Source organism: Protopterus annectens, chromosome 16.part0, assembly GCF_019279795.1.
Source record: "Protopterus annectens isolate FY-2018-M chromosome 16.part0, PAN1.0, whole genome shotgun sequence".
NCBI lineage: Eukaryota > Metazoa > Chordata > Ceratodontiformes > Protopteridae > Protopterus > Protopterus annectens.
In genome coordinates, this window is record NC_056750.1 from 767,450,907 (window position 1) to 767,477,821 (window position 26,915).

General features: G+C 39.6%; 1 protein-coding gene across 1 annotated transcript in view; it reads left to right on the top strand.

Annotated features, from left to right (window-relative positions):
* Window positions 1-26,915, top strand: part of LOC122790835 (glutamate receptor ionotropic, NMDA 1-like) — a 61,416-nt gene that overhangs the window by 12,630 nt on the left and 21,871 nt on the right. The window contains exon 2 of the mRNA XM_044058474.1: window positions 19,444-19,589. Coding sequence (XP_043914409.1) covers window positions 19,444-19,589 — 146 coding nt within the window. The remainder of the gene's footprint in view (window positions 1-19,443; window positions 19,590-26,915) is intronic.

Sequence of the window (26,915 nt, forward strand, 5' to 3'; positions counted from 1 at the left end):
TCCTGGCAAAACCTCTGGCTCCACTGAGCCTTCTAAAGAACCGACGTCCGGGACTGCCGGTTCATCAACCCTAGGCTTCGCTGTTTTGTCCTTGCGCTTCTTGACGAAGCGGGCCGGAGCATCCGACGGCATTTTATAATTGCAACGCTTCCCAAACACTAACCTGGCACAGTCTAACCGCCTCTTAATAGTGCGTTTGTTAAACCTAGCACAAGAGCGGCATCCAACAACGGCGTGCTCAGGCCCTAAACAAGGTATACACAAGGTATGGTAATCCCTATGAGGTATCTGTTTCCCACAAGAAATACAGTTATTCACTTTTTCTGACATCCGGTTAAATACTGAGGCAAGAAAAACCAAAATGTTCCCCAACGGGGTACTTAGCCAACTCTGATTCGGTCTGAAACTCCGCTTCGGAAATATTTCAGAACGCCAACCTGCACTCGCAAAACTGCTTCTGCATCGGACCATGCGGCAAAAAAGACTGAGGATATGACGTCGGTCATGCGCATTAGTACCCTGACGTACTGACGTCAGTCTAATGCGCCCTGACCGACGTCAGCCATATACTCTGGTATTCGGGCCGACTGGACAGCGGACTACCCAATAGTAAGGACTGCAGCAATGTGGAACGAAGAACATCCCCTTGACTTGCATTGGTCTCATCTGTGGCCAGTGAATGGTTATTCTAATTTAAATGCCATTCAAGAAAGAATTGTTCTTGCATAACCTTGTGACCAACACCCATCTTCCATTTCATATCATCTGTGATTACTGAATGGCTGTTCCTGTTGTAGGGACTATACAGCAAAATGTGGTATGTCTACAGCTAGAGGGGTTTGGCTTTATTGGCTGTAATGCACCAATAAAAACTTAAAGGCATTTAGAAGCCATTCCAGCTGAAACACTGTTTCCTTAATGTACCCTATATGTACATATGCCATGCACCTTCATTACAGGAGGTTTAGGGCATTACATATCGGAGACCCTGGTGCTGGTGAGTCACTCTTGTACTTTTTTTTACTAATCCCTTTGTGTGATGTTTTTACCCTCTGGTTTGGATGTTGGAGTGTTGCTATAGATTTATAGATTACTAGACAAGTAGATTCCCTTTTCCTCCCAGCTTTTCAGACAGCATTAAAATGTTTAAAACACTTGTTATAGAATGACATTATGTGATCTACTTGTAGAATAAATCACATCCCTTTACAATCAGCATTTTCCATTATCTAACAAATAAAATAATCAATTTTTTGAACAGTGCTACTGAAAGATTTTATTTTTGATGAGTACTTCTGTATTTGGGTTAATGTTTTAGAGACTTACAGCATCATGACTTGACTAAACTCCTTTACTAGAAATACGGGATGGAAAGTATTTTGAAAAAGAGTGCAAGTGTAAATGGCTGGCCCATAAAAACATTTTACCCAATAACAATGGATACATATTCTGAGCATATGTTGAAAGGACATCCAGAATCATTTGAGTCAGCCTGTGTGTTGCACCTACCCTGCCATTGCCCCTGTACCTTCTTCAGTTTGTCACAGGTAGCCTTGGAGCGCTTTGCAGACATCCATCTCATCATTTGGCCATATAGACCAGCCTACCATTACTCATTATATTATATATATCAAAATACTGAAATCTCAAATTTCAGTATTTTGAGCCCAGAAAGCCGAATCCACATAATAGCTAAAGTTTAGAAGCGTGAAATTCAAAACCTCGAATACCAGAGGTTTTTAATTTCGTGCTTCTAAAGCTCCGCTATGGCTATGTATTCAGGTAAGTGTGTGTGTGTGTTAAGGGGTTTGGGTAGGGGCTGTGGTGTGTGTCATTGGGTTTTGTTGCTGTGATGTGTGTGTGCAAAGAGAAAGTAGCTTGTGTGGTGATGTTTTGTGTGTGTTTGTATGTAGTGCAAACTCAGAGTGAGAATATTTAAGTATGGGGGGTGTAGTGGGTGCAGCCCCCCACATGGGGGGTGCAGGGTGGCTTGCCCCCCTGCTTTCATGTAGTAGAATGATGGGGTGTGTGTGTGTGTGTGTGTGTGTGTATGTGTGGTAGATGGTGTGTGTTTGTGTGGTAGATGGTGGGTGTGTGTGTGTGTGTGTGTGTGTGTGTGTGTGTGTAGTAAAGCTGCGAAATTCAAAACTTCCGGTATTCGAGGTTTTGAATTTCGCAGTTTTTAGTTTTTGTTGTTTTGTGGATTCCGCTTCTTGGGCTCGAGATACTGAAATTCGAGATTTCAGTATTTTGAGCTTCTGAAGTGAATCCCAAGGACATGCTGTAGGTGGATTGGACACTCTAAAATTGGCCCTAGGTGTGAGTGTGTGCACCTTCTGTGGAAGGTTGGGCGCAGGGCTGGCAACTCGGCATGTAAAAATCTACTATCAATCATTAGCGGGCAGGAGTTCCGCTGTGGCGACCCTTAACCGGGAAAAGCCGAAAGACACAACAACCACTGCCACAGAACACATTTTTGCATAGGTCTCACTTTAATGGATTATTTTCCATCAGAATGAGACTCGTACTGGCTGAAATCAAGCTAGTAAAGATCCCTGCGGAAAAAGAGCACCATTGTTCTGGAATATGTTTGGCCCTTGGAGACTTCATGAATTTTACAGAAGCTCATAAGATTCCTCTTAAGTACTATGACTGTCATAACAGCCTAACCCTAATGTGGGTTGAATTTGCCCAAATCTGCCAGCCACAACACTGCTAACTCATATCCACCAGTGTATTCCATACCAGTCAGCTCTCATCCTTCTCTGCAGTCCCCTGTTCAAGAATGACCTCAGTCATCAGTCCCCCCTTCAAGAATGACCTCTGCCTAAATGGAGATTATTTACATGGAAATTTATGTACAGATCATTTTTAACATCCTATATAATAAGTAAATTCAGCAAAAAGGACAATGTTTGCTAGAGATGTAAAATAGAAATGAAGGCAGATTGGTCTCGTATTTGTTTTGATTGCATAGTTTAAAAAATTATTGGGACAACATTAATAATTTTCTTCAAGCTTTATTTTCAGATAACTTTACAGTTTCTAAATTTATGGTTCTATTTAATACACCAATACCGGAGTTCATTAAGAAAGTTAAGTATCCTTTGGTTTGGACTATACTAGCTGTTGCTAGAAAATTTATAACAAGAAATTAGAAATCTGATACTTCCCCCTCTTTCGTAGAATTTAAAAACATTATTACTGATGTTTGCCACTTGGAATTACTGATCATTAAATCAAGACCCATCATAAACACTTCTTCATATAATATGTGGAACAAGTTAAAAGGTGTATTAGAAATAGACTGTTAACTCATGAAATTGTTAATGTATACCAAGGCTCATATAATGTACATTTGTGGACGTCTTTGTAAATACTTTAGTTATGTTTCTTCAGTATATTTTCTTTCTTTTTTTTTTAAGTTGAATATTTGTGAACATCTTACATAAATATTTGTTTATACCTGAAAATTAATAAATTTGTTAAAAAAAAAAAAAAAAGAATGACCTCTGCCATGGTTCACTGATGGCTCCTGAGTTGAGCCAGTAATTTAATTTTCAGTTTAGAAATCAAGACACAAAAACTGCCAGCGTTTCCAAGATGGGGATGTTGTCCACAGGCTGGGTTCTCCTCCTTCCAGTACTTTGTCTTTTCTATAATGCATTTCTCTTCAGAGCAGCCCACATAGTTTTTTATTGCCTACATACAGATTGTGGGGGCTCTTTTCTTCTTCCCCCAGTATTGTTTTTCAATACATTTCTCTTTAGAGACCTTTGTCAATCAGAATGGTGACACAAGCTTTGAGAAAGTGCTGATCCTTGGTTACAGCAGGAATGATTTAGGGGTCTGGGGAGGTTGGTGTTAGAATGCAGGGGTTACGTTAGGTAGACTTACTAATCAGGGTGCTTAGTTTCTTGGGCTGGGGTGTACAGATATCCTGATCAGACTTTACTACAACTCAGGGTGTGATTTATTGCACTCAGGGCAGGTTATTGAAGCCTAAAGCTTAAGTTACTAATGTATAAATCTGGGAAGGCTTCCTAGAGAGAAAATGCTCTTGCACAGCCAGTCCACTACAGAACGAGTCCAGTGGCAGTGGTGCACTCCTTGTAGTTCACAGATGCTTTTTTTTCCATTTTTGATTTAAAAAGAAAAAGTATGGCATGTCTGCAGGATGCCAAGATCAGTCAAGCCCATTTCTCACAGTTCAAGACTTTCCACAATTCTCATAGTCTTCAGTAAAAGACTCTAGGTGAGTGCAGCTCAGTGCAGGTAACAGACGTGGACAATAAATTTTGGTTTCAGACAAATGAAATTCCAGTTTTTTAAGATGAAATTTGGAAATTATACTCATGATTTTTAAATTCAGCTTCCAGTCATTATGTCACTTTCATTACAACTTTCATCTGCATCAACATGTATTGAAAATTAAAACAAAGTTGAGGCACAAAATATGCAATTCAAGCTAGCAATATTATAAATATTCCAGGGAATTCTCTCTCTGTCTATACGTATTATCAAATTATGTGTATATGCCATGATTTTTCGTTTCTCAGACTGTCAAAACTCAGGGTTTATTGGTATTTTTCCTGGAAAAATGGAAATCAGTGTCCATGGTTATAGGAGGTGAGCTACATACAATACTATGGCACCAAAGCCAGGCAGAAATTACAAACAAGTAACTTTTTAAGTTAAAACAAACAAAATAGCTTAGAATACACAAGAACTATAAAAATACACAGGTGGCTAAGTGCAATTGTAATACACAATGAAAAATGAGAGAACAGCTTTCTCTCTTGCTTTTTATATGAAAAATGTTGTTTGGAATGACTGGAGGATTCCAACATCAGCAAAGTTCCTGTTAGTTTGCCTTTAGGATTCCATAGCCATCCTGATGAAGTTTTAGACGAAAATTACAGCCTAACCTCCCTCTTGCTTATTAGATGATAGTTGTAACATGTATTATCCCTTTGGGGTAATTTGCATATTTCCCATATAGTCACCCTAATGTTTATAGTTATCAGTTAGGTAGACAACCATGTATTCACAATAGTCATACATTACTCCTAAGCTGTAAAGAAGACATCTCTGAAGACAGTAATTTGTATCTCTGGAACTGTGCGCTTTGAAGGCTCGAGTAAATGTGATGGGCTTCCTATGAGATCCTGAATGTGTCTTTCTTGTTTATGTCTTTGTGTGTTCAATTCATTTTTTGGGCAGAATCTGTGTTTTTTGATCAAGGGTTGGTGTGGGCACTTTTGAGAGTTCGTTCTACAGCTCAGTAGTGTGGGTTATGTTGAGTTTGCTGTTTGGAATCAGTAATGTGTGTCTAATAAGCGCACTCTCGGGTACACCACATTTCAAATGCTCTGTTACACTGCGGTACCACCGCAGCACTGCTTCCAAAGGGGTATTACTAGTGGCATTTTTTCCTCCCTGCTGGGAGGCTTATACCCCCATCCCCTGAAGGCTACTTCAAGGATCAAAAAATTACAGATTGTAAAAAGAAATCAAACAATTTTTCAAACTGTTTTCTTCCTTGCTGCTGACTCCATAACTGCAATACCTCAGCTTGCTCTCAGTCAGCCAAGTCTCGCTCATCACACATCTGCTTCTCTTACCATGCATCAGCTAAGTTTGTCTTTTTCATCTTCATACTGACAGCGTACTGTTAAAAGTCCTGCATGCTGCATTAAACGGTTGCAACGAAACTCGCTCATCACACAGCTCTGATTCTCTTACCTTGCAGTATCTCCTTATCTGCAAAGTATGTTGGCTTAGTTTTTACATTTTACAATATACTTATTTAACTCATTCCCTTCAGTACAGCTCTTTTGAGTGTGTGCCTTTAACGCCCAGTGGGCGTAGCTTAAGCCTTTAAAAAATGAAGTTATCGCCTTACAGTTCTAGAAGATACTCATTGAGAGAAGTCAAATAAACACAGCTGTGTTTGCCATCACATATGCTTGAAGACAAAATATCCTGGTACCTTGTAAGTAACATGGTTTTGGAATTATTAATGCAAATCTGAACAATCAATATTTGACACTTAGATGAGCAGTAGGAGTTAACTGGAGAAAACGCCTGGAGAAGCACTAGGCTGTAATGAATTAAGGCATTATCTACTGTACTCTCCAGCAAGTAGGTATGCTGTAAAGTATCTTGGCAGCAAGGAACCCCTCCCCCATTCCTTAATAGACTGCCTGTTAGTTTCAACAAACTTATGTCTATTACATGCTGGACTCTAGCCTGTGTTAAGGTATTTCTTACCTGATGGTACTACACAACAAAACCTCTTATTCTTACTATGAACAGTACATAGCCTTATTCTGTTAGAGTTTTTGGTGATCGTGCTTGACTCTGGGCTTGGCTTAACCCTCTCCGTTTGCTTCGCTCAGGCTCACTTGTTTCCTCTCCCACCCACCCCCATATCATTTACTTTATAGCTAACTACTTTGCACCTCCCACAACATACATCCTCCCCCTCCTGTCTTTCAGTCCATAATACACTATACCTCAACCCACTTGCTGCTACAACAAAATATTCTAACTTTACCCCCCTACTGGTACTAACTGGTATACACTATTATCCACTATCTAATAGACCAAAAACTGTACTCCAGTGCATTTTATTAACTAATACCCTAAAATATGTACTCCTCCAAGAGTAAAATCTATGCATTTCTCACTACATCCATCCTATTACTGCCTCTCCTACTCCTCCTCCTTATATTCACATCACTTAACATCCACTTACACCCCAAACATATCTCCCCTACAAACCCAAATTGCTGTAGCCATATAAATAATCACCAAACCTTCTCCACTTTTCCATCTAGCTTCTCATTAAATACTCCCTTACCAAAAATATACTTACCTAACACCCAACTCACCCCTACCAAACACAAAACCAAATACTGCACCCCCACTGCTAATATGCTCAAACTCATCTACCTCCACAAAAACATTCTCTTAGCTGGAGGCATTCATCCCAATCCTGGTGCAACACACTCCACTGCTAGCTCTCCTAACCCCAAAGTTAATAATCTCCCAAATAAACATCTTTCCTGCTATTCAATAAACACCAGGAGCATTCTGAACAAAGTAAGTGAACTACATGATTGGATCGCACACCATACTCCTGATATCCTTGTTCTGACTGAAACCTGGTTGAAATCCCAACACCAAGACATAGAGATCTTGCCCTCTGGCTATAGCATACACCATCTAGATCGACCAAAAAGGAAAGGTGGGGGCATTGCTATCCTACACTCTAACCACCTTACCATTCCTAACTCTACTTTTACATCCCAAGCCTTCTCCCCAGCTGAAATTTTATCTGTAAACCTAAATATTAATAGCCATTCCACTATCACTATTGTAGCAATTTACATTCCACCAGGTGATAATATCTCCCTATTGGAAAATATGCTTGCTCATATCTCCCAATACATCACAAATGAAACTATCATTCTTGAGGATGTCAACATTAACTGGCTATCTCTCTCCTCTCAAAACTCCTCACAACACCTTAATCTCTACGGCTTTACTCAACTCATCTCTGATCTCACTTATTTCAATAACTCCCATACAGCCTCATCTCTCCTAGACTGGATTCTTGTCTCTCACCCTTCCAAATACCATAAACCTGAAATACTACCAAATTCCCTAAGTAATCATTGTCCAGTAAAAATACTAAGATACTTATCCCATCAAGCTAAACCTCAAAGGTTTATCAAACACCAACAACTAACAAACTTTAATCCTGAAACTCACAAATCTTTACTATCAAAAGTGAACTGGAATCCCTTAAAACTACTCCCTTCGGATTAACTCCACTTTCCTTAGTATTTTAAATTCTGTGGCACTCCTTAGAACAATCCACATAGTCTAACATAGCCCTATCGCTGACCATAAACACATGTGCACTACTAAAAAATAAAAACAGAGCATGGAAAATTTGGACTAAAACTAAATATCAACCAGACCCCCAGAAATATAAAGAACTTAGAAATCTTTCCAAAAGTCACATAAATAAAGATAAGAAAAACTTCTACAATAATCCATCTTCTACCTTTAAATCCAACCCTAAAAAGTTCTGGCACTCTGTAAATCAAATAGTACACCCAGGTACACAAGCATCCCCTAACCCTCATCTTGACAAAACACGAGGAAACTGCCTCCATATTTAACAACTACTTTATAGACTCTATATCCAAATTACTAAATCAAGACACAAACCATCCCACCAACAATAATAGACCTAATAGCTCAAACTCTTCCAACAGCAGTAACCCTACCACTACCTTCTCAAACCTGTCTCCACTAACTATATTAAAATTCTACTATCTAAATTAAAACCTTGCTCCACATCCGTAGACAACATTCCTTCTGCATTCCTTCAGGTTACACCTGATGTTCTTGCTTTCCCAATTTCTATTCTAATAAACTGCTCTATTATGGAATCCACAGTCCCTTCCATCTGGAAGCAATTTTACACCCTTCCAATACATACACAAAGGAGGAAACTCCACAGATATAACTAATTTTAGACCCATAGCCATACTCTTACTACTCTCCAAAATTCTGGAAAAATGTATACACAATCAAGTCTTACACTACCTTCTGCAAGAGAATCTACTCACACCTACCCAGCATGGCTTTCATCCCATGCACAGCACTACAGCAGCTCTCCTGTCTTTCCTAAACTCTGTATCACTAGCTAGAGACATTAACAAACTTATTTCCTGTCTCTTCATTGACCTCTCTAAAGCCTTTGATACAGTCTCTCAAACTTCTACTTAAACTAGCAAACTTACTCTTCTCTCCATCCACCATATCTTGGTTTAACAGCTATCTCTCTGATCGACTCCAATCAGTCAAATGGCTCTCAGCTTTCTCCCTTCTTCCTCTTAAAATGGGTCTTCCACAAGGCTCTATCCTTGGGCCCCTTCTTTTTAAAATCTTTACCAACCTTCTCTACTCTTCCTGTCCTGGATCCTCAGTGATGCAATACGTAGATGAATCTACACATCACTATTGCCGAATCACCAACTCAACTAAAATCAGACACACAGTCCTCTTTTAACTCTGTAGAAAACTGGCTATCTGAAAACCAACTTATCCGTAATCCAAAGAAAACCAAATTACGACTCTTTCTCCCTAAAAACCTTAACCATGTAAAGTCTTCTTTCTCCATACTGTCACAAAATACTCAAATACAGGTGGACACCAGTACAAAACTCTTAGGTGTTACTATTGATGATAGACTACCCTTTGATTTACACGTAAATAACTGTATCCAAAAAAACACATCTCAAGCTAGGTCTCCTCTATAGAAACAAAAAAGATCTTACCAAAACAGCAAAACTAACCCTTTCAAATGCCTACCTCTTACCCACTTTACGTTATAGCTCCCAAATTCTCACTGGCCTCAACACTGGACTTACTAAACAAGTTAGAACCAACTTATAACAGTATTGTCAGATTTGCTGCCCAAAATTCTTACAAATCCCATCTCTGTCTCCCACTAAAAGAACTAAATTGGCTAGAATTACCTAACCTGCTTTGGTATAATCAGTTTCAGATTATTCATTCCATTCTCTACAAACCCTCTTTTTGTCCAACTATCTCATCTCTAACCTCTCATTACCAACCCACTAGATTACTCAGCAGCTCTAAACAAGGCCTTCTAAAAAATCAACAAACCAAGAACCAAAACGGGTCACCTAGTCTATAGCTTTAACCCTTCCAAGGCCTGGAATAGCCTACCACTAGATGTAAGATCCCTTGAACATCCCAATCAATTCAAAACCGCTACAAAAAATGCCTTCATGAAAAATGGACTTGCCAATTTAATTATCCCCTGTAAATACTCCCCTATAACCTTCTACTTCTCTTCTCTCTTCCTTCCCTTCAATAAACAAACCTACTACTTTATCTTCTCCTCTTAGTACATCACTGTACAAACATAACTAGTAAAATATTTCAGCTATGTAACTATTGCACTATTATGTATATAATATGTAATTATGACTGTAACCCTCTGATGAATGTATTTCTATGTATTTCATTTGCCACAGTTTAATGTACGACACTGTAATACAATAATGTGTGGTACTGATGAATGTAATGTGTGGCACTGTAATGCAGTAATCTGTGGTACTGATAAATGTATTTCTATATGTATTTAATATGTAAAATTTCTATTTTCTGTTGGAGCTTTTCTCCTCTGGCCTCTGCTGAAAATGGGCATTTGTAGCCCAGTTGGACAAACCCAGTCAACAAATATAAAATAAATAAATAAATAAAGGTTTTCTTTTGTCATCTGTTAACCAGACCCCTTCCACTTAACTCAAACATACTTTGAATAGTGGTAGTGTAAAGGGTTTTTCTAAGGTAAGGTGCTGATAGAGCAGCACCATCCATGGAGAAGATAAAATCTGCTGATATGGTGTGTGTGTACGTGCACGCATGTGTGCTTGTGTGTGTCTTCTGTAGAGGCAGTATTGTGGAAAGGGTGCAAGGTTGGGGTTAGAAGGAGGGTTATACTTAGATTTGCTGCCTTGCACCAGCTTACTAATGATGATGACCCTAACCACAACGCTATGCCTTACATTAAAAAAAAGTGTCATAACACTACACAGGATGCTCAGACATGCATCATATACATCAGCATACAAACACTAAATCTATCCCCCTTACCTTGCCTTTACTCTAAGTCTAACCCAGAGACATTTACACCTCCTAATGTCAAAATAGTGTATTGAATAGTTTTGTCACTAAACTCCCAAACCCACACTTACCTTATCCACATATAATAGACTGCAAAATGCTTATAAGATCCTCCAAAGCTAGTTACAAAAACAAAATCACCACTAAATCCAAGGACAACCCCAAAGCATTCTATAGCTATGTTAAGAATCTACATGGCAACACCCAGATCTGCTCTGAGTTACAGCACAAAGGCACGAAAAGTACAGCACCAACTGATATTGCCAACATCCTGGCAGATAGCTTCAGTGCTAACTGTACCCCCCTCTCACCCCCTAAAGGGCCCATATCTATACAGGAAGAATGCAGAGTCCCTGTACTCACAACTATGCAGGTAAAAGCTGCACTCTCTAAAGCCAAAAACACAGCATCCATGGGACCGGACAACATCCCAGGCTGTTACATGAACTTCAGAACGAACTGGCTCCCCACTTAAGCACCATGTTCAATAATAGCCTCGCATCAGGCTTTGTGCCCACTGAATGGCGCACAGCAACATTTATCCCACTCCACAAAGGGGGGAGCCACCACTGATCCCGGGAACTATCGACCTATTAGCCTGACGAGCCTGGTCTGTAAGGCCATGGAACATATCATCATGGAACTCAAACAAAGACATTGGTAACCTCCAAACTCTGGATCCCACCCAATTCGGGTTTGTGAAATGCAGATCATGACTCCTGAACCTGCTTGACTTCTTCGAGGCAATCACCAAAGCTGTGGATGAGGGTAAGGTGGTTCACACAGCCTATCTTGACCTCGCCAAGGCTTTCGACACCATCCCCCATTCTGGAATTCTAACTAAACTAGGTATAAATCCCTACGTCACAAGTTGGGTTGCCAACTGGCTCACTGACAGAACCCACACTGTAAAAGTTGCAGACTCCAAATCTGACCTCAAAGCAGTGACAAGTGGAGTACCACAGGGTTCCGTCCTGGGACCTGTCCTGTTTGGTATCTACTTCTCTGAAGTACAGGCTAAAACAGAAGGCCACTGGCTAATGAAGTTCGCAGATGACTGCAAACTAGGAGCCTTAGTCAAGTCCCCAAATGATGTGGACATCCTGCAGAAGGGCCTCACTGAGACAGATGCCTGGTGTCAGAGCCATGGCCTCAAGCTCAATGCCAAAAAGTGCAGTGTCATCCCCTTTGGTAAAAACTTTGTATCCATGAACTACCATATAGGTAACTATCTACTTAACACCAAATGCGTGATAAGAGACCTTGGGACCCAGGTGGACAGTAGTCTCTCCTTTGATAGTCACATCGCCACAGTAGACAGGAAGTCCTTCTATGTGGCACACCTCATCATAAAAAGGTTCTCATCCAGGAAAAAAGAGGTCATTGTTCCCCTCTACTCATCACTCAGACACATTATAGAGTACAACGCCCATTTTGGAATGTACCTCACAAGACATTTGCAGCAGCTGGAAAGGCCACAGAATTACCTCACAAAGAGGATTACTGGCCTCAAACAAATGCCCTACACTGACCGCCTCAAAAAACTCCAGCTATACTCCGTAGCATATCACCTGCTCTGAGGTGATCTCTGCCTAACATATAAAGCTATGTCAAACCCAGAGCTGTTGGACATGCTACACCTAAAGAAATCCTAATCCCTCCTAGCTACATGCTCTAGGGACCTAAACCTTGTCACCACAATAAACAAGACACGCTGGAGGGATAGATTCCTGTCCCAGAGACTTCCTATACTCTGAAACAAGCTACCCATCTATGATAAGCTAAGCTCTTCATTAGCACTCTTCAAAAAAATCTTGATGAGTGGATGAGAAATAGGAAATACACCCCGGGGATCACTTCTGTGTCTCTGCTCGACAGTGGCACAGGAAAATATCTTTCTTGGGTGGCGTAAGCCATGGAACCTTGCTGGCTAGGCTTACATAGGCCCTTGGGCCGATAGCCTAGTACCTACCTATAAACCTATAAAATCTTGACATATCTCATGCCATTTACTCTGTCAAAGAAGTGCAGATTCCAAAGACTGAATGGCACCCTTCCATTCTACCAGGCACCAAACCTACCATGAAATCAGAGCCAGATCATGGGCAGCGTAATGGATCATGCACCCCCTGATCCACAGCCAGGCCCTCCACTGCCATTCTAGTGTCCCATTACTTGGCTCTCTCTGCCTTGTTATCCATAAACATGGTCCAGATTGGTCACTGTGCAGTAATACTTAATTCCATAGGTGGTTACTGGGATATTGACCTGAAGGTCTTTATAAGCCTAGCCATATGTACCCAATATAATACTAGAAAAACCCAATATAAAGGATTGCGCCAAAACTCAAGATCTTAATTAGCTCCAATAATCCAGGCTATGCTTAAACAGGGTCATAGAGAGGCTCTGTTTGATGTGAACCTGTAATCTATTCCAAAGGAATGGCAATTTCTTTGAGACATCTCTCTCTCTCTAGAAGATTCTATTTATGTTGCAGGCCAGGTTAAGGTCCCTGGAACAGGTGATCTTTGTCCCATTTGACTTGCAGATGTGCAACATTTCCATTAGGTTTGGATCACAGATTGCTCTGTAGGCCAGGGACAAGTCTCCTCTAAGTATTCTGTATGCTGCTGAGTACAGTGGCAGTGACATCAGTCTGTCAGTGTATGACACGTGCTGGAGACCCTGAATTTTTTTGGTTAGATATCTCTGAGATATTTCAAGTTGCTGCAGGTGCCTGGTAAGGTACTTACCAAAGGAGTCTTATGACCTCTTTCACTTTTGAGGCAATGCCTTTGCTAATGAGATGTGCAATGTAAAATGCTTTCCTTACCACAGAAGACACATAGTGGTCAAAGCTTAAGCTACAGTAAACTTGTGTTCCCAAGTTTCTCACTACTGAATTGTTACTTGAGGTATTATTATTTATATGATAGTCTGCAGAGATATCGTTTTTACTGAAGGGGATGATAATGCATTTTTTAGCACGGAATTTGAATCCATGGCTTTAGCACCAATCACTGGTTTGTGCAAGCCCCTTCTTGAAGTATATTGACATCGTTTGGGGATTCAGTGATTGCACCTAATTTACAGTCATAAGCAAACATCAGCCAAGGCCCCTCTGTTTTGGGCTGAAGTTCTGAGAAGTATATTCCAGACAGTAGGGGGCCAGTACTGACCACTATAAAACCCCACTGGTGACAGGTCTGCTGGTTGAGGTAAAGTCTGCAACTCAGGGTTATCTGTCGGTGAGCCAGTTAGCAACCCACATGACAACATAAGGGTTTAACAAGTAGAGTTTATCAATGATGCCTGAATGTAGGATTGTGTCAAAGGCTATGACTACGTTAAGGTAGGCTGGATGCACAGATTTGCCTTTGTCTATGGCTCCGGTGACGTATTCGAAGTCATCCACCAGATTTAACAGGCATGACCTGCCTTTGATAAAACCAAACTGTGTCAGATCAAGGTTTTAGCGATTACCTATATCCTTAATGATCCATGATGGTTCGTTCCATGGCCTTACAGACAAGGCTGGTTAAGCTTAAGGATCTGTAGTTCCCAGAGTCTGTTGCTGTACCCCCTTTATGAAGGGGGATGATGGTTACTGTTTTCCATTCAGCAGGGACAAAACCAGTACTCGAGCTGTGGTTGACGTGAGTACTTAATGGAGTTGCTAATTCATGTTTTAAACCATTTAAAATGCAACCTGGGATGCCATCCAGTCTTGTAGGGGCTGTGTGTTTGGCCTTGAAGAGCACATTAATGACTTGCTCTTTAGAGATGTAAGGTGGGGGAAGATGCAAAGGAAATGTTTTGTGTAATGTTTTGGAGGGGAGAAGGGGGTGAAATTTTCATCAAACCTGCCAGCTAACAGGATCAGTCTGCATGATACCATCCACAGCTAGTTCAGCACATGTCTGGGTCATACCTTTTAGGTTATGGATATTGCTGAATAATGCGTTATGGTTATTCTTAGCCATGATTGCTAAGTTTGTCTTCGAAGTTGTCCTTAGAGGATTTAACAGGTTGTCTTATTTGCTTGTTCAATTAGAGGAGGGTGTTCTTCCAGTGCTGGAACCTCCCTTTATTCTTAGACAGCAACTTCTTCCTCTTGTTGTCTAACTTATTAATGTTAGATGCCCACCAGGGAGCCTTGTTTTGTTTATGAGGATTTTGTTTTGATCCTATCAGGTACGGCAGTGTCAATACATTTGTATAAGTGATTGTACAGGGCATTTGTGCATACCTTAGTATAGTTGTCAATGCCATCTGTGAGAAGAGAAGCTTGGAAATTATTTATGCCATCCGTTAGGAGGGTATAATTAGCTTTGGTGAAAATGTTTAGCCTGATTTCACCTAAGAGGGGTTCAGGTGTTATAGCTACTTTAAACCGGACTTATTTTGTGATCAGATTTAATCAGTGAGGGTCCTATACTTGTCGTGGTGCAATGGTCATCCATGTTGGTGAGGACCAGGTACAGAACATTTGAGCCCCTTGTGAGGTTGCATACTATTTGTTCCAGGGCATTAGTATTTAAATCCAGGAATCTTTGTGTGAGCATGTTGGTACTTGTGTAAGTTTCCCAGTCAATGGGGGGATGGTTCAAATCTCCCATGACTAGAGTGTTTGGTTGTAATTTGATTGACTCAAGTAGGTCCAAATAAGCGGCCTGGGTATCATGGTTCACTGAAGAGGGCCTATAGCTAAAAATTACTTGAAGGAGAGTCTTACCCACAGTTAAACTTGGAGTAACTCCATGGAGTTTTCCTGTCTCACCAATCTACAAGTGTAGTCATCTTTGATGAAGATAGATACTCCTCCTCGTTTGCTTCTCACACATTCAGCTACTATGGGAAAATTTATCTACTAAGTTTTTGCATTTATAACCACCAATGATTGACCCCACTGTGCGGTAGTGCGTGATGGTGTAAGGTGGTGCACTACATGTAGACAGATGTATACAGCAGAGTAGTGGCCGGTTGCCTAACTCTGTGGAAATGTGTTAAAACAAGCTCAAATATGAGGCTTAATGAAGATCAGCAGGACTAAGAATATGTGTGTGTGAATGAGAGGGAGGATAGAGGAATAGTGATGATGCAGGGAGTAGAGTTGGCAAAGGTGGATGAGTTTAAATACTTGGGATCAGTAGTTCAGAGTAACGGTGAGTGTGGAAGAGAGTTAAAGAAGAGAGTACTGGCAGGATGGAGTGGGTGGAGAAGAGTGTCAGGAGTGATTTGTGACAGACGAGTACCAGTAAGAGTGAAAGGGAAGGTCTACAAGAGGGTAGTGAGACCAGCTATGTTATATGGGTTGGAGACAGTGGCACTCACAAAAAGGCAGGAGTCAGAGCTTGACATGGCAGAGTTAAAGATGTTAAGATTTGCATTGGGTGCGACAAGGGTGAAAAGGATTAGGAATAAGTATATTAGAGGGTCAGCCCAGGTTGGACGGTTTGGAGACAAAGCCAGAGAGGCAATATTGCTTTGGTTTGGACAGATGCTGAGGAGGGATGCTCAGTATATTGGGAAAAGGATGCTAAGGATGAAGCTGCCAGGTAAGAGGAAAAGAGGAAGGCCTAAGTTCAGGTTTATGGATGTTGGTGAGAGAGGACATCATGCAGGTGGTTGGTGTCACAGAGAAAGATGCAGAGGACAGGAAGAAATGGAAACATATGATCCACTGTGGTGACCCCTAACGGGAACAGTCGAAAGAAAAAGAAGTGAGCACACTGAATTAAACAATTTAACCAATAAAAAAGTTCAAAACTGTGCCCTGTGCCAGCAACCTTCAATCAGATGAGTCCAAACTACACTATCCTGCCACAAGGGGGCAGGCAGACCCTCTCCAACAAAAGACAGCCCAGTTTAATGCTCAGTTTGACAAAGAGAACCAGATTCAGCAGGTCTGAATCTAATCTATTCAACATCAGACAAAAAGTGCTAAAATCAGCAATACAAGTATAAAACTGTACTTATGGTTAGCAGAATGCAACAGATTCCTTGGATTGCATAGATGAATACAGCAGAGCAGTGGCTAGTCGTTTGACTCTGAAGCTGTGCACTTCTACAATGATTACAGATATTTGGATTTAATGTAAAACTTATTTCAAATTTTATAGCACAAACACTGTTAGCCATTTGCTAAATAAAACAATCCAGTCTCACAATGAAAACAGACCTAGCATGGGCAACAATAAAATATCTCTGCCCTTGAAACTCACATTCAGTGAAACTGCAATGAAACCCACATTCATACAAAATGCATTTGACCAGTGTCAAATTAAGTGTACCCTTGGGTTGTTTTCAAGCCATGGAACTCCAGCACACTTTTAGGACCATGCATAAAGAAATCCTGACTGTATTAAATTATATTCTTTGTTTACTACAGCAACAGTGGCCAGAGTGTTTTGTTAAATTTGTTGCGTTTTAACACTTTTCCAGCAGTGAAACAAAACATATGAACCAATAATGACAAAACTACCCATTTCAAAACATTTCAACCATAACACAATCTCAGCAAACACAAAAGTCATCTGAATAATTCCACATTAAATATAATTAACTAATGAAGAGGTTGTTATTGGCAAAATGTTCAGTGCTTCATCTACAAATTCAGTGTCTGCTGCCCTCAAAGAATAAATTGCATGTGTTACATTAAAAAAAAAAAAAAAATGGTGTGTTCCAGGAATTAATCTGCCTGGTGTGGTAGGGGAACACACAGTATTCTGCAGCAGAAACAACTATGCCACCTATTGCATCACTTGCACTGAATATTACAGCTAAAACTCTGACATTAACAGACTGTAATCCTCAGTCATTTGCAAAATGTAAATAAATTAAAAAAGACCTGGCAGTTTGTATGGAGGTTTAAGGCATTTACTTCTCAACAATTAAGATCAAGGTCTGACTCTGAGCAAAGTCACTTACCTAGACAGTGCCCCTAACTAAGTCATTTACACACACATGTATATACCTACTCACAGTTCTTAATGCACACATTTCTTGTGCTGAGAGGTATGGGGCTATGCATCTAAGCAAGTCCATTTTCTCCAAAACTATTACCATGTGGTTTTCTAATGGGGCAGGTTTTTGGGGCTTGCTGTGTGGTGTAGAGATGGAAGTTGGCATGCTGTGCCTCCTGCAAGGTCCTAATGCTAGCAGTGAGTTGGGTTTTACTTTTTATTTTATTATTATTTTTTTAATTTACAGGAGATTTCAGTCCCAGCCAACATGAGCCCTAAGCAGATGCCGAGGGCACTTAGTACTACATCCGGCTCTGCATGAAATTATCTACTACACCCACAGGTCTGATGATACTATGGAAATGTAGAGTTTACAGGTATTTCACAATGTACCATAGCATCATATATGTAAGTACAGTAAACATGTTGGGGATTACAACGGGCAGTCCAACATGTTTGCAGTGAAGTGTGTTCCATATGACAAAACTGAAAATGAGCCAAATTTCTTGACAAAACCTTTTATCTTGTTTCACTTGCATTGTTTTCAAAGCTGTGCCTTAACTTCAGGTTACAATGTATGTTTGACTCAGTTAGGAACAGCTATTGTCTGGTGTTAACATTTTCACTTGAACATCTCAGTTCAGAGAGAAAAAAGTAATCTTGTATTATTCCATGTATAAACCCCATTTGTTAGTCTACTGTCCATTTTGTTATTGAATTATATTACTTATTTAGACCACAGTTTGGGCATAAACCATCAGTGATGCTAAAAGAACATCAGATGTCCTGAAAAACCCTATGATTGCCCCCTGTCTCTCTCATGTCTGTCAATACCACAAAATTGGAGATCAAGAGAGAGATCTAGTTGGTTCCCATTCACAGAATCAAACCAGAAACTTTACAAGGTGGACTGATCAGTCCATTCTACCAAAAAGAACAGATATCCTGGGGTTCAGTAACAGTATTTTAAAGCTAATTGCCAAGGGCTGTGTCTGTGTCAATAACCTGAGAGAACTATTAATATTTTCCCCTTCTCCAACATGACCTCCCAGTATGAATCGCCTTTTTGTGGCCCATAAAGGTCTCTACTTGCATAATCATTTCCTAAGCAGGACCTTCAAATGTGAAATAATCCAAGGGTCTCTTATAACATTCCATAAGCATGACCACCCAGTAAAAACAGATCCTTTTCAGACCCATAAAGGTCTTTCATGGCATTCCCTAAGTACCAGAACTCAGGCTACTCAACTGTCTTTTCACATTTGACATGATAATAGGCAACAGATGAGCTGTTATCTTGCTGCTCTCATAGACAGAAACGCAATAATTTATATTCCATTTCTTTACAGAGTGGCACTAAAGATATTATAGTATTTAGATATAAATGTGGGTTTATATTGACGTTTCGATGTGATATGTCAAAATATTTGTTAATGACTGAGTCATGCTATCATCAAACTCCAAACAAATTATTAATACTGCTTTTTACTTATTTAGCTTCATCACATTATAATATTGTCAAATGATCCATTCTATAATGCACTTCATCATCCTTAATTGTTTAGAATTACTATGAATTGCTCATTGTTCTCTCCAGTTCAACATTACTGGAAACAATTAAAAAAGATTCCGTAAACCATTTCACGCTTGTGTACACAATGTTGATTTTTCTACAAGGTGAAAGAGTTCACCTGTGATACATTGAATATTAAAATATAATCATTTTGTCATCCTTTTTTAGGTGTTTTTATGCTTGTAGCAGGAGGAATTGTAGCTGGAATTTTTCTAATATTCATTGAAATAGCTTATAAAAGGCATAAAGATGCTCGAAGGAAACAAATGCAGCTTGCATTTGCAGCTGTAAATGTCTGGAGAAAGAATTTACAGGTATGCTTTATGCAGTGGAGTATTTCATCTTCTGTTAAGTTTCACATTCAAACTTTTTAAGTACAATGCATGCAAACAAATGTGACTGAAAATAATAAATCATATTTAATATCTTGACTAGAAAGTTTTGGTAAAATTAAAATTCTTAAACAGGTTTCAGCTCTCTGTTAATTGAATATAAAAATGGATTTAATTTGATTGTTTTACAGAAGCCATAGTGTTAAGTTTATAAGGTATAACATTAGTTTTGAGTAGTGTGCCCCGGGTTTTCTCTTAGTTCCTTTATATGTTATTGCATGTTTAATTATCAGTTCACATCTGATATTTATATTTCCCGATATACAACCAATTCTGATGGAATCTGCACAGTTCCAGAAACATTCTTCAAAACGTCAAATCTGGGTATGTATCACTTCACCTAAAACTCATTTCACCAAGACCAAATCACCTAAAGTTCATTTCACCTAAAACTTATTTCACCTAAAACTCATTTCACTGACAAGTAGTACTCTAAAGCAAGTCAATGGTATATGTCCTTTTCCCAACCGTAGTGTGATCCTGGTGTTAGTATATATATTAAGGGGGGTTGTGTGGGGGCGCAGCTTTTACCAAATAATGTAAAACAAAACCAGACACCCATAAAACCAAAGTAGAAGGGGGGCTTTGCCCCCACACCCCCCAGTGTGGGGGTCTACACCCCCCACACCCCTCCTAATTATATATACTAACACCAGGATCGCACTACAGTGGGGAAAAGGACATATACCTTTGACTTGCCTTATTGTACTACTTGTCAGTGAAATTAGTTTTAGGTGAAATGAGTTTTAGGTGAAGTGATACGTACCCCAAATCTATATGACTGAATTCCTGTCATGGTGTGAAAGCCATGAGCTGAAGTTTAATGCACCTAAATGTGCACACTTAAGATCTGGCTCAACAAATAACTTTCAAGTTTTAATTTAGATTTATTTATTTATTTAGTCGGGACATAGACTACAGGAGGCCCAGGAATATGTACCAGCAGTGAAATGGAGAAAGAATAGTCGTATAGCAAATCATAGGGGGTTAGGAGTTGGTGTAATGGTTCAAAAGTTTACCTTACAGTCACAAGGTACAGGATTTGATTCTCATTTTAAAAAAGTTGCTAAGCTTAAAATGGCCTCTATGAACAATTAAGACTAATACTCACCTAAGAGCACAAGAATATTTAATAACTTAAGAGACCTAAGTAATTTTAGTGGCAATAAAAAGGCACTGAACATATTTTTTTCTACAATATTAATGTTATGCATTATTTTATATGCTTTGCAGCTTACTATCCATGTGTTGCTTTCTTTACAAAAAACATTCATTAAAGCTATAACATAATATGCTGGCCATTTCTGTTTCTGAATGTTGAACAACTAAGACAGCTGGTTAGGCAAAGGAGTTCAGCAATACCTGATGTGTCATACAAATGGAGGCTGAAAGCATTATGTCTTTGTTCTATAGCTTATAGAAGCTCAGAATTTAATTTTTGCTTTGCTTTTATGACTTTACAGAACTATTATTGTTTGAAACAGTTAGGACTGTGGTAAACCAAGTTATACATGGTGCATTGCTGGACGTCTGAGGAATAACGATGTGCTTCTTGATATCAAGATTTTAGCACCTAAGATAAATTCAGATTATAAACCAAGAAACAGATATCAGCTGCTCCATAACTCAAGCTTCTAGGTGATGCACAAATATGAGCTTGTTCATGAAACTATAGTCTGGACTACCCAGCCCTAGAAGTCATGTTTCTAAATGACAGTCTGTGCAGAAAATATTATAGCTTCAGCTGTCTTTTTCTTCTACTGAAGACCACAGTCGCATTTAGGCATTTGGTCTCCTTGTTAATATTCAGGTGAATCGTTTGAGGCGGTCAGGTGTTCCACCACATATCAAGATTATTAAACACTGCCAAGACGTGTGATGCACTTGCTGCCCAATGTATGGGATATGCAACAGATGGCCCTCTCACCATTTTTGGTGATAACAAGTGGGATAACTGCCAGTCTCTGCTCTGCCCCACTGAGTAATATAACAAAATGTATAATCATGAAAAAAAGAGTTCATAGAGAAAAGAAATCAAGCAGCATAAACAATTTCTCTCATTGACTCAGTGCTGAAGTAAGTTAACAGGCACTGAGCACTCAAATTATTTGTTTAAACTGATATGCTGGCCTGAAAACATGAATCATTAAGATAAAAAAAGGAATGACGTGGGCATGTACTGCTTTACTACAGTGGAAGGGACTTGGGCTATAGTAAAAACGGGCATTTGTAATACTGGAGAATTACTTCTGTTCATGTCAGAGTTCCATATAAAAAAAGCTCAGAGGTGTATAAAGAATTTAAAGTCTGTGCTGCAGCTGGCTACATGTTATAGAATGTTATAGGTTCGGAGGCAAGTACTAGGCTAGCTGTCCTTGAAAGCAATATTAAGCTGCACATTTTCCCTCTTTGTGCTGAAATTAATCCCAGTTTGTTAGAGATTGGCCTTACCCATCCCATGGGTGATAATTATATAGTATCCCTAATGAGAATAACTAGGATCAGACCATAGATAATTTGAGAAAGGAAGAGTAAACCTGTCTGGTGGACAGCAGCAATAAACAGACTCTATAATAAAAGAAAAACAATTGCTGTCCAGGACCAAGAAGGAGCAGGTGCCAAGTTGGGAGCAATCTCTCCTTTGAACAAGCAAATAAGGTTACTGGTGAAATCCTCCAAGGCTAACTTTGAGTCCAAATTGGCCACATCCACCAAGGACAATCACAAGGCCTTCTTCACATATGTCTGCAATATCAAAGGTAACTCCAAAATCTGCTGTGAATTGCTGGTAAAGAAAAACACATACACAAATGCCATAGATACAGCCAACCTGCTGGCAGACAAGTTTAGTGAAAACTTCACCCCCTGTCCCCCCATCAGTAAACCAGGACATCCCCAGCACCTGCCCCCCTCCCCTCATCACCAGGGAGCAGGTCATTAATGCCCTCTCAAAGGCAAACAAATACAGCATCCATGGGACCCGTCAACATCCCTGGCTATGTCCTACATGTACTCAGACAACAGCTCTCAGCAACTCTAGGCACCCTATTCAACCAAAGCTTGTGCACCAGCTTTGTCCCAGCAGAATGGAGGACAGCCACTAACATCCCTCTACACAAAGGTGGAGAGGTCACTGACCCAGGCAGTTACAGGCCCATCAGCCTAACTTACCTGATCTGTAATGCCAGCAAACGTATTATCATGGACGTTATAAACAAGAACATTGGCAACCTCCAAATGTTTTATCCCACACAGTCAGGTTTTGTCAAAGGGAGATCATGCTTGTTGTTAAACTTGGTCGCCTTCTTTGAAGCAGTCACCAAAGCCATGGATGAGGGAAAGGCAGTGCAGACCACCTACCTTGACCTAGCCAAAGCCTACAACACTATTCTCCACTCAGGCATAATAGATAAAATCTCCCAGCTAGGCATCAACCCACGTGTTACCAGATGGGTAGCTAACTGAAAGAACCCACTCAGTCAAAATAGGGAAAGCCACCTCGAGAAGTAAACTCGTAACAACTGGCATACCCCAAGGATCGGTCTCGCGGCCTCTACTGTTTGGGGTATAACTTTCTGAGGTGCAAGCCAAAACCAGTGGTCTTTGGCTGATCCTATGAACATATGAACCTATGAGGGGACACATGCATGGGATAAAGCATTTAGTGCTGCCTCTGTCCATTAGTAGTACAGGAAGCAAGCCCTGGGGTAAATGTTCTGTTTCCCATCCATAGATCCAAGTTGCCTTTGAATATGGACAGGGATAACCTTTGTTTTACATGGATGAGGAGTCTGTTCCAGAGCAGTGGTATCCTCTGTGAGATATACCAATCTCTTCAAATCATTCTGTTAATGTTGCAGAGGAGGTTTAGATCCTTAGAGTACTTCTGATGCCATTTGACTTGCTAATAAGCAGTAAATCCATCAATATTAGGTCGGAGGATGCCTTGTATGCCAGACACTTCTCACCTCTGAGCAGTCTGTAGGATACGGAGTATAAGGACAGGGCTTTAAGTCGGTCCACATAGGACATGTTTAGGCCTTGTATCCTTTTAGTAAGGTATCTCTCTGGGTGTTCCCATTGTTGCACATGTCTGAACATGTGCATGCCAAAGGGGACATTATTTCAGTGTGTGGCCTAATTAGTGCCAAGTAAAGGGGGACAGTGACATCCCTGGATCTAGAGGCAAACCCTTTGCTGTTTATAAGCTGTGCAGTATAGAGCTGATACATTTTGGTCAGTAGTTAGGCCACTCACCACATACATTCCCAAATCCTGAACAACTGGGTTAACACTCTGGACATATTTTTTGTGTGTTCCCAAAGGATACAATAATGCATATTTTTGCATTTAGTTTCAGTCCATGATTTTGGCACCAGTTATTTGAGATAAGCCTTCCTGCAAAATCACTTTGTCAGCATTGTTTTATATATATATATATATATATATATATATATATATATATATATATATATCATAAAACTTACATTTCAGTTTTAGCATATCATATAATACAAATTGCAATCCTAAACTGTGCAGTCTTGTCTTTCAGAATTATGTGCATGCTGGAGCTTCATGCAAATGGGTAGCAATGAATGCATCTGACCTTCCACATTAAATATGCACACAGGTCATTATCAGATATATTCTCTATACAGCATGGGAAGTATACGCATGAGAGCATCAACATGCTAATAGTTCAGTATGAACATGTTAATAGCTCAGCATGAGCTGTGTAAACCTAACAGCAGAAAATGCATATACGGTTTAGAGTGAAATATGTACACTTTCACTTTGTATAGATTTTATCATTAGACATGAACACATTCAGCTTGAAATGCCCACAAATCCAACATTAAATTGGTACAGCATTCTTAATCTCTTAATAGAAACACATTTCTGTACTTAATTTATATACTATTCAGAATCACAAGTGCTCACAATTAAGCATTTAAAGTGGATGATATTCACAGCTATATATACAACTCTGCATTATATGTAGGCAGTTAAACGTGTAATGCTTACTCAAGTTAACAATGGTTAAGTACACCATTTACAATTGAACATTTATGAAACAGCAACAAATAGGAATATCATCCATTATTATTTGTTTATATAGTTCCATTTTAAATATGTATACCACTCAATATTATAAATGCTCACATTTTAGAATTTGAAGTGTACACCATTCAGGACTGTGTACATAACTCAACATTATGGCCCTGATTCTAAAAGACTTGTGCTCGGTGCTTGAAAAATAGGCCTTATGTCAGTGCAAGTCACTTTGACCTAGAGAAGATCTTTTGGAATCTGGTCCTATATGTAAACCATTCAACAGTATTGCACAGACAAAAAATTAAGTGCGATACTCATATTAAATATGGTTATGATAAAGCATTCCATATCTACACCATTTAGTATTCTATATTTATACAGTTCTTTAAATACATGCACTGCTCAGTATTAACAAGTATATAGTTAACTAGTTAATATGCATACTAGTCAGCTTAAATGTTTAGACATTTCAGCATTAACTATTACACGGTATTAATGTGTACACAGTTCATCTTTCACACTCCACATGATTTCTATATATACTTCAGCATTAAATGTGAGCACAATTTAGAATAAAGTACAGTTGTGTAAGTAAACTTGCCATAACAGTATATGTTCTAATGGATCACTACTGCAGTAGCCTAATCTGTTTGGGTTTTAACCTCTTCATCTGTCAGCTTCCCAGAGCTTTGAGTGTCTTTTGTGCCCTCCAACTGCCAGGAGCATTCATGTCAATCCCCGTAAAAGGTGGTTGGAGTGCCAAGATACTTCACAGCATTTTTTCCCCCAGAAAGGTATAAACGTCCTGCATACTTGTACTAGAAAACAAATTGAATCCAAACTATATAAAAAGGGTAAAAATAACCCCTCCCCCTTTGCTGGCAGCAGCAGAAGCAACAACACTAAGAGAAAAATAGGAAGTTGGAGGGAAGAATGGCTACTGCAACAGCGATCTATTAGAACTTGTACTATTATGGTAAGATTACTTACACAACTGTACCATGTTCAGTACAGAAGAAATGGATCACTACTGCAGTAGCCTAAGATATTCAGGTAGATTACCATAGCTTAGTCAGGAGTAGCCAAAACAAAAAAGAGAAGAAGCCAATAACAAAGACTCCAGGTGCCCCTGAAGAATCATCCTGACAAAGTCTGTTCTAGACCTGGAAAAGAACTCCAGCTTGCAGTTACTTGCAAAAGTGTCTACATAGGATGAAGGTGCTGTCTCTAGAATACTTTAAGAGTCCACCCTTTCCAGACAGACAGACACAAAAGCAGCCAATGCCCTCACTGAATGAGCTCTACCCTGCCCAGAAGTAGCTTATTGCAGTGAGTATAACTCACAAAAGTAATAACATGAAACAACCCTCTAGAAATAGTCATCTTAGTTACAGGTCACCCTTTTTTCTTACCTTCAGAAGAGACAAACAGCTGGGTCAACTTTCCTGAAAGCTCAATTTTTGTTTAGGTAGTATCTGAGCTGTATGTGTACATCCAGAGAGTTAAGAAACCTCTCTCACTTGTTCTGTAGATCAGAAAAGGCAAGGAAATTGAGCCTGGCTTCAAGTATAGTCAGAAATGACAATACGCATATAGGTAGTATATTTTTATCAAAGAAACCATAAAAAATGAGGTAGGGTTGACTCACCATAACTGCTTGTAGCACCTCAGATACTCACCTATCAGATGCCAAAATAAGTAAAACAATCTTCCATGTAAAGTACCTCAAATGAGCCTCATGTGCTGGTTCAAATGGAGACGAAGCAAGCATGAAATTGAGACACAAATGCAAAATGCACAGCCACCTGTATTCTAGGTGGCCAGGAATTTAAGGCCCATTTCAAAAACTGTTTAACTTGGGCATTGTTAGAAAGGAGGGATTATAAAAGCAGACAAACAGAAATGTATGCCAAGTGTACTTTGAAAAGAGTATCATAAACCATTGGACAGTACCTCACACAAATAGTTTATAACTAGAGGCCTGAAAAGGATCCTGACTTTTTGGTTGCACCAAATGGGAAATCTTTTCCACTCACCACATATGATTTTCTGTTAGTGGGCTCTCTCACCTTCTTTAATATCTGCTCCGCACATCCTCAAAAAAAAGGTGGCAAAAAGGTATCAAAATTCTATCATTCAAGCAGTTAGGTAAAGAGTTCCCAGATCGGCATGCCTGAAAACATATCCTGTGTG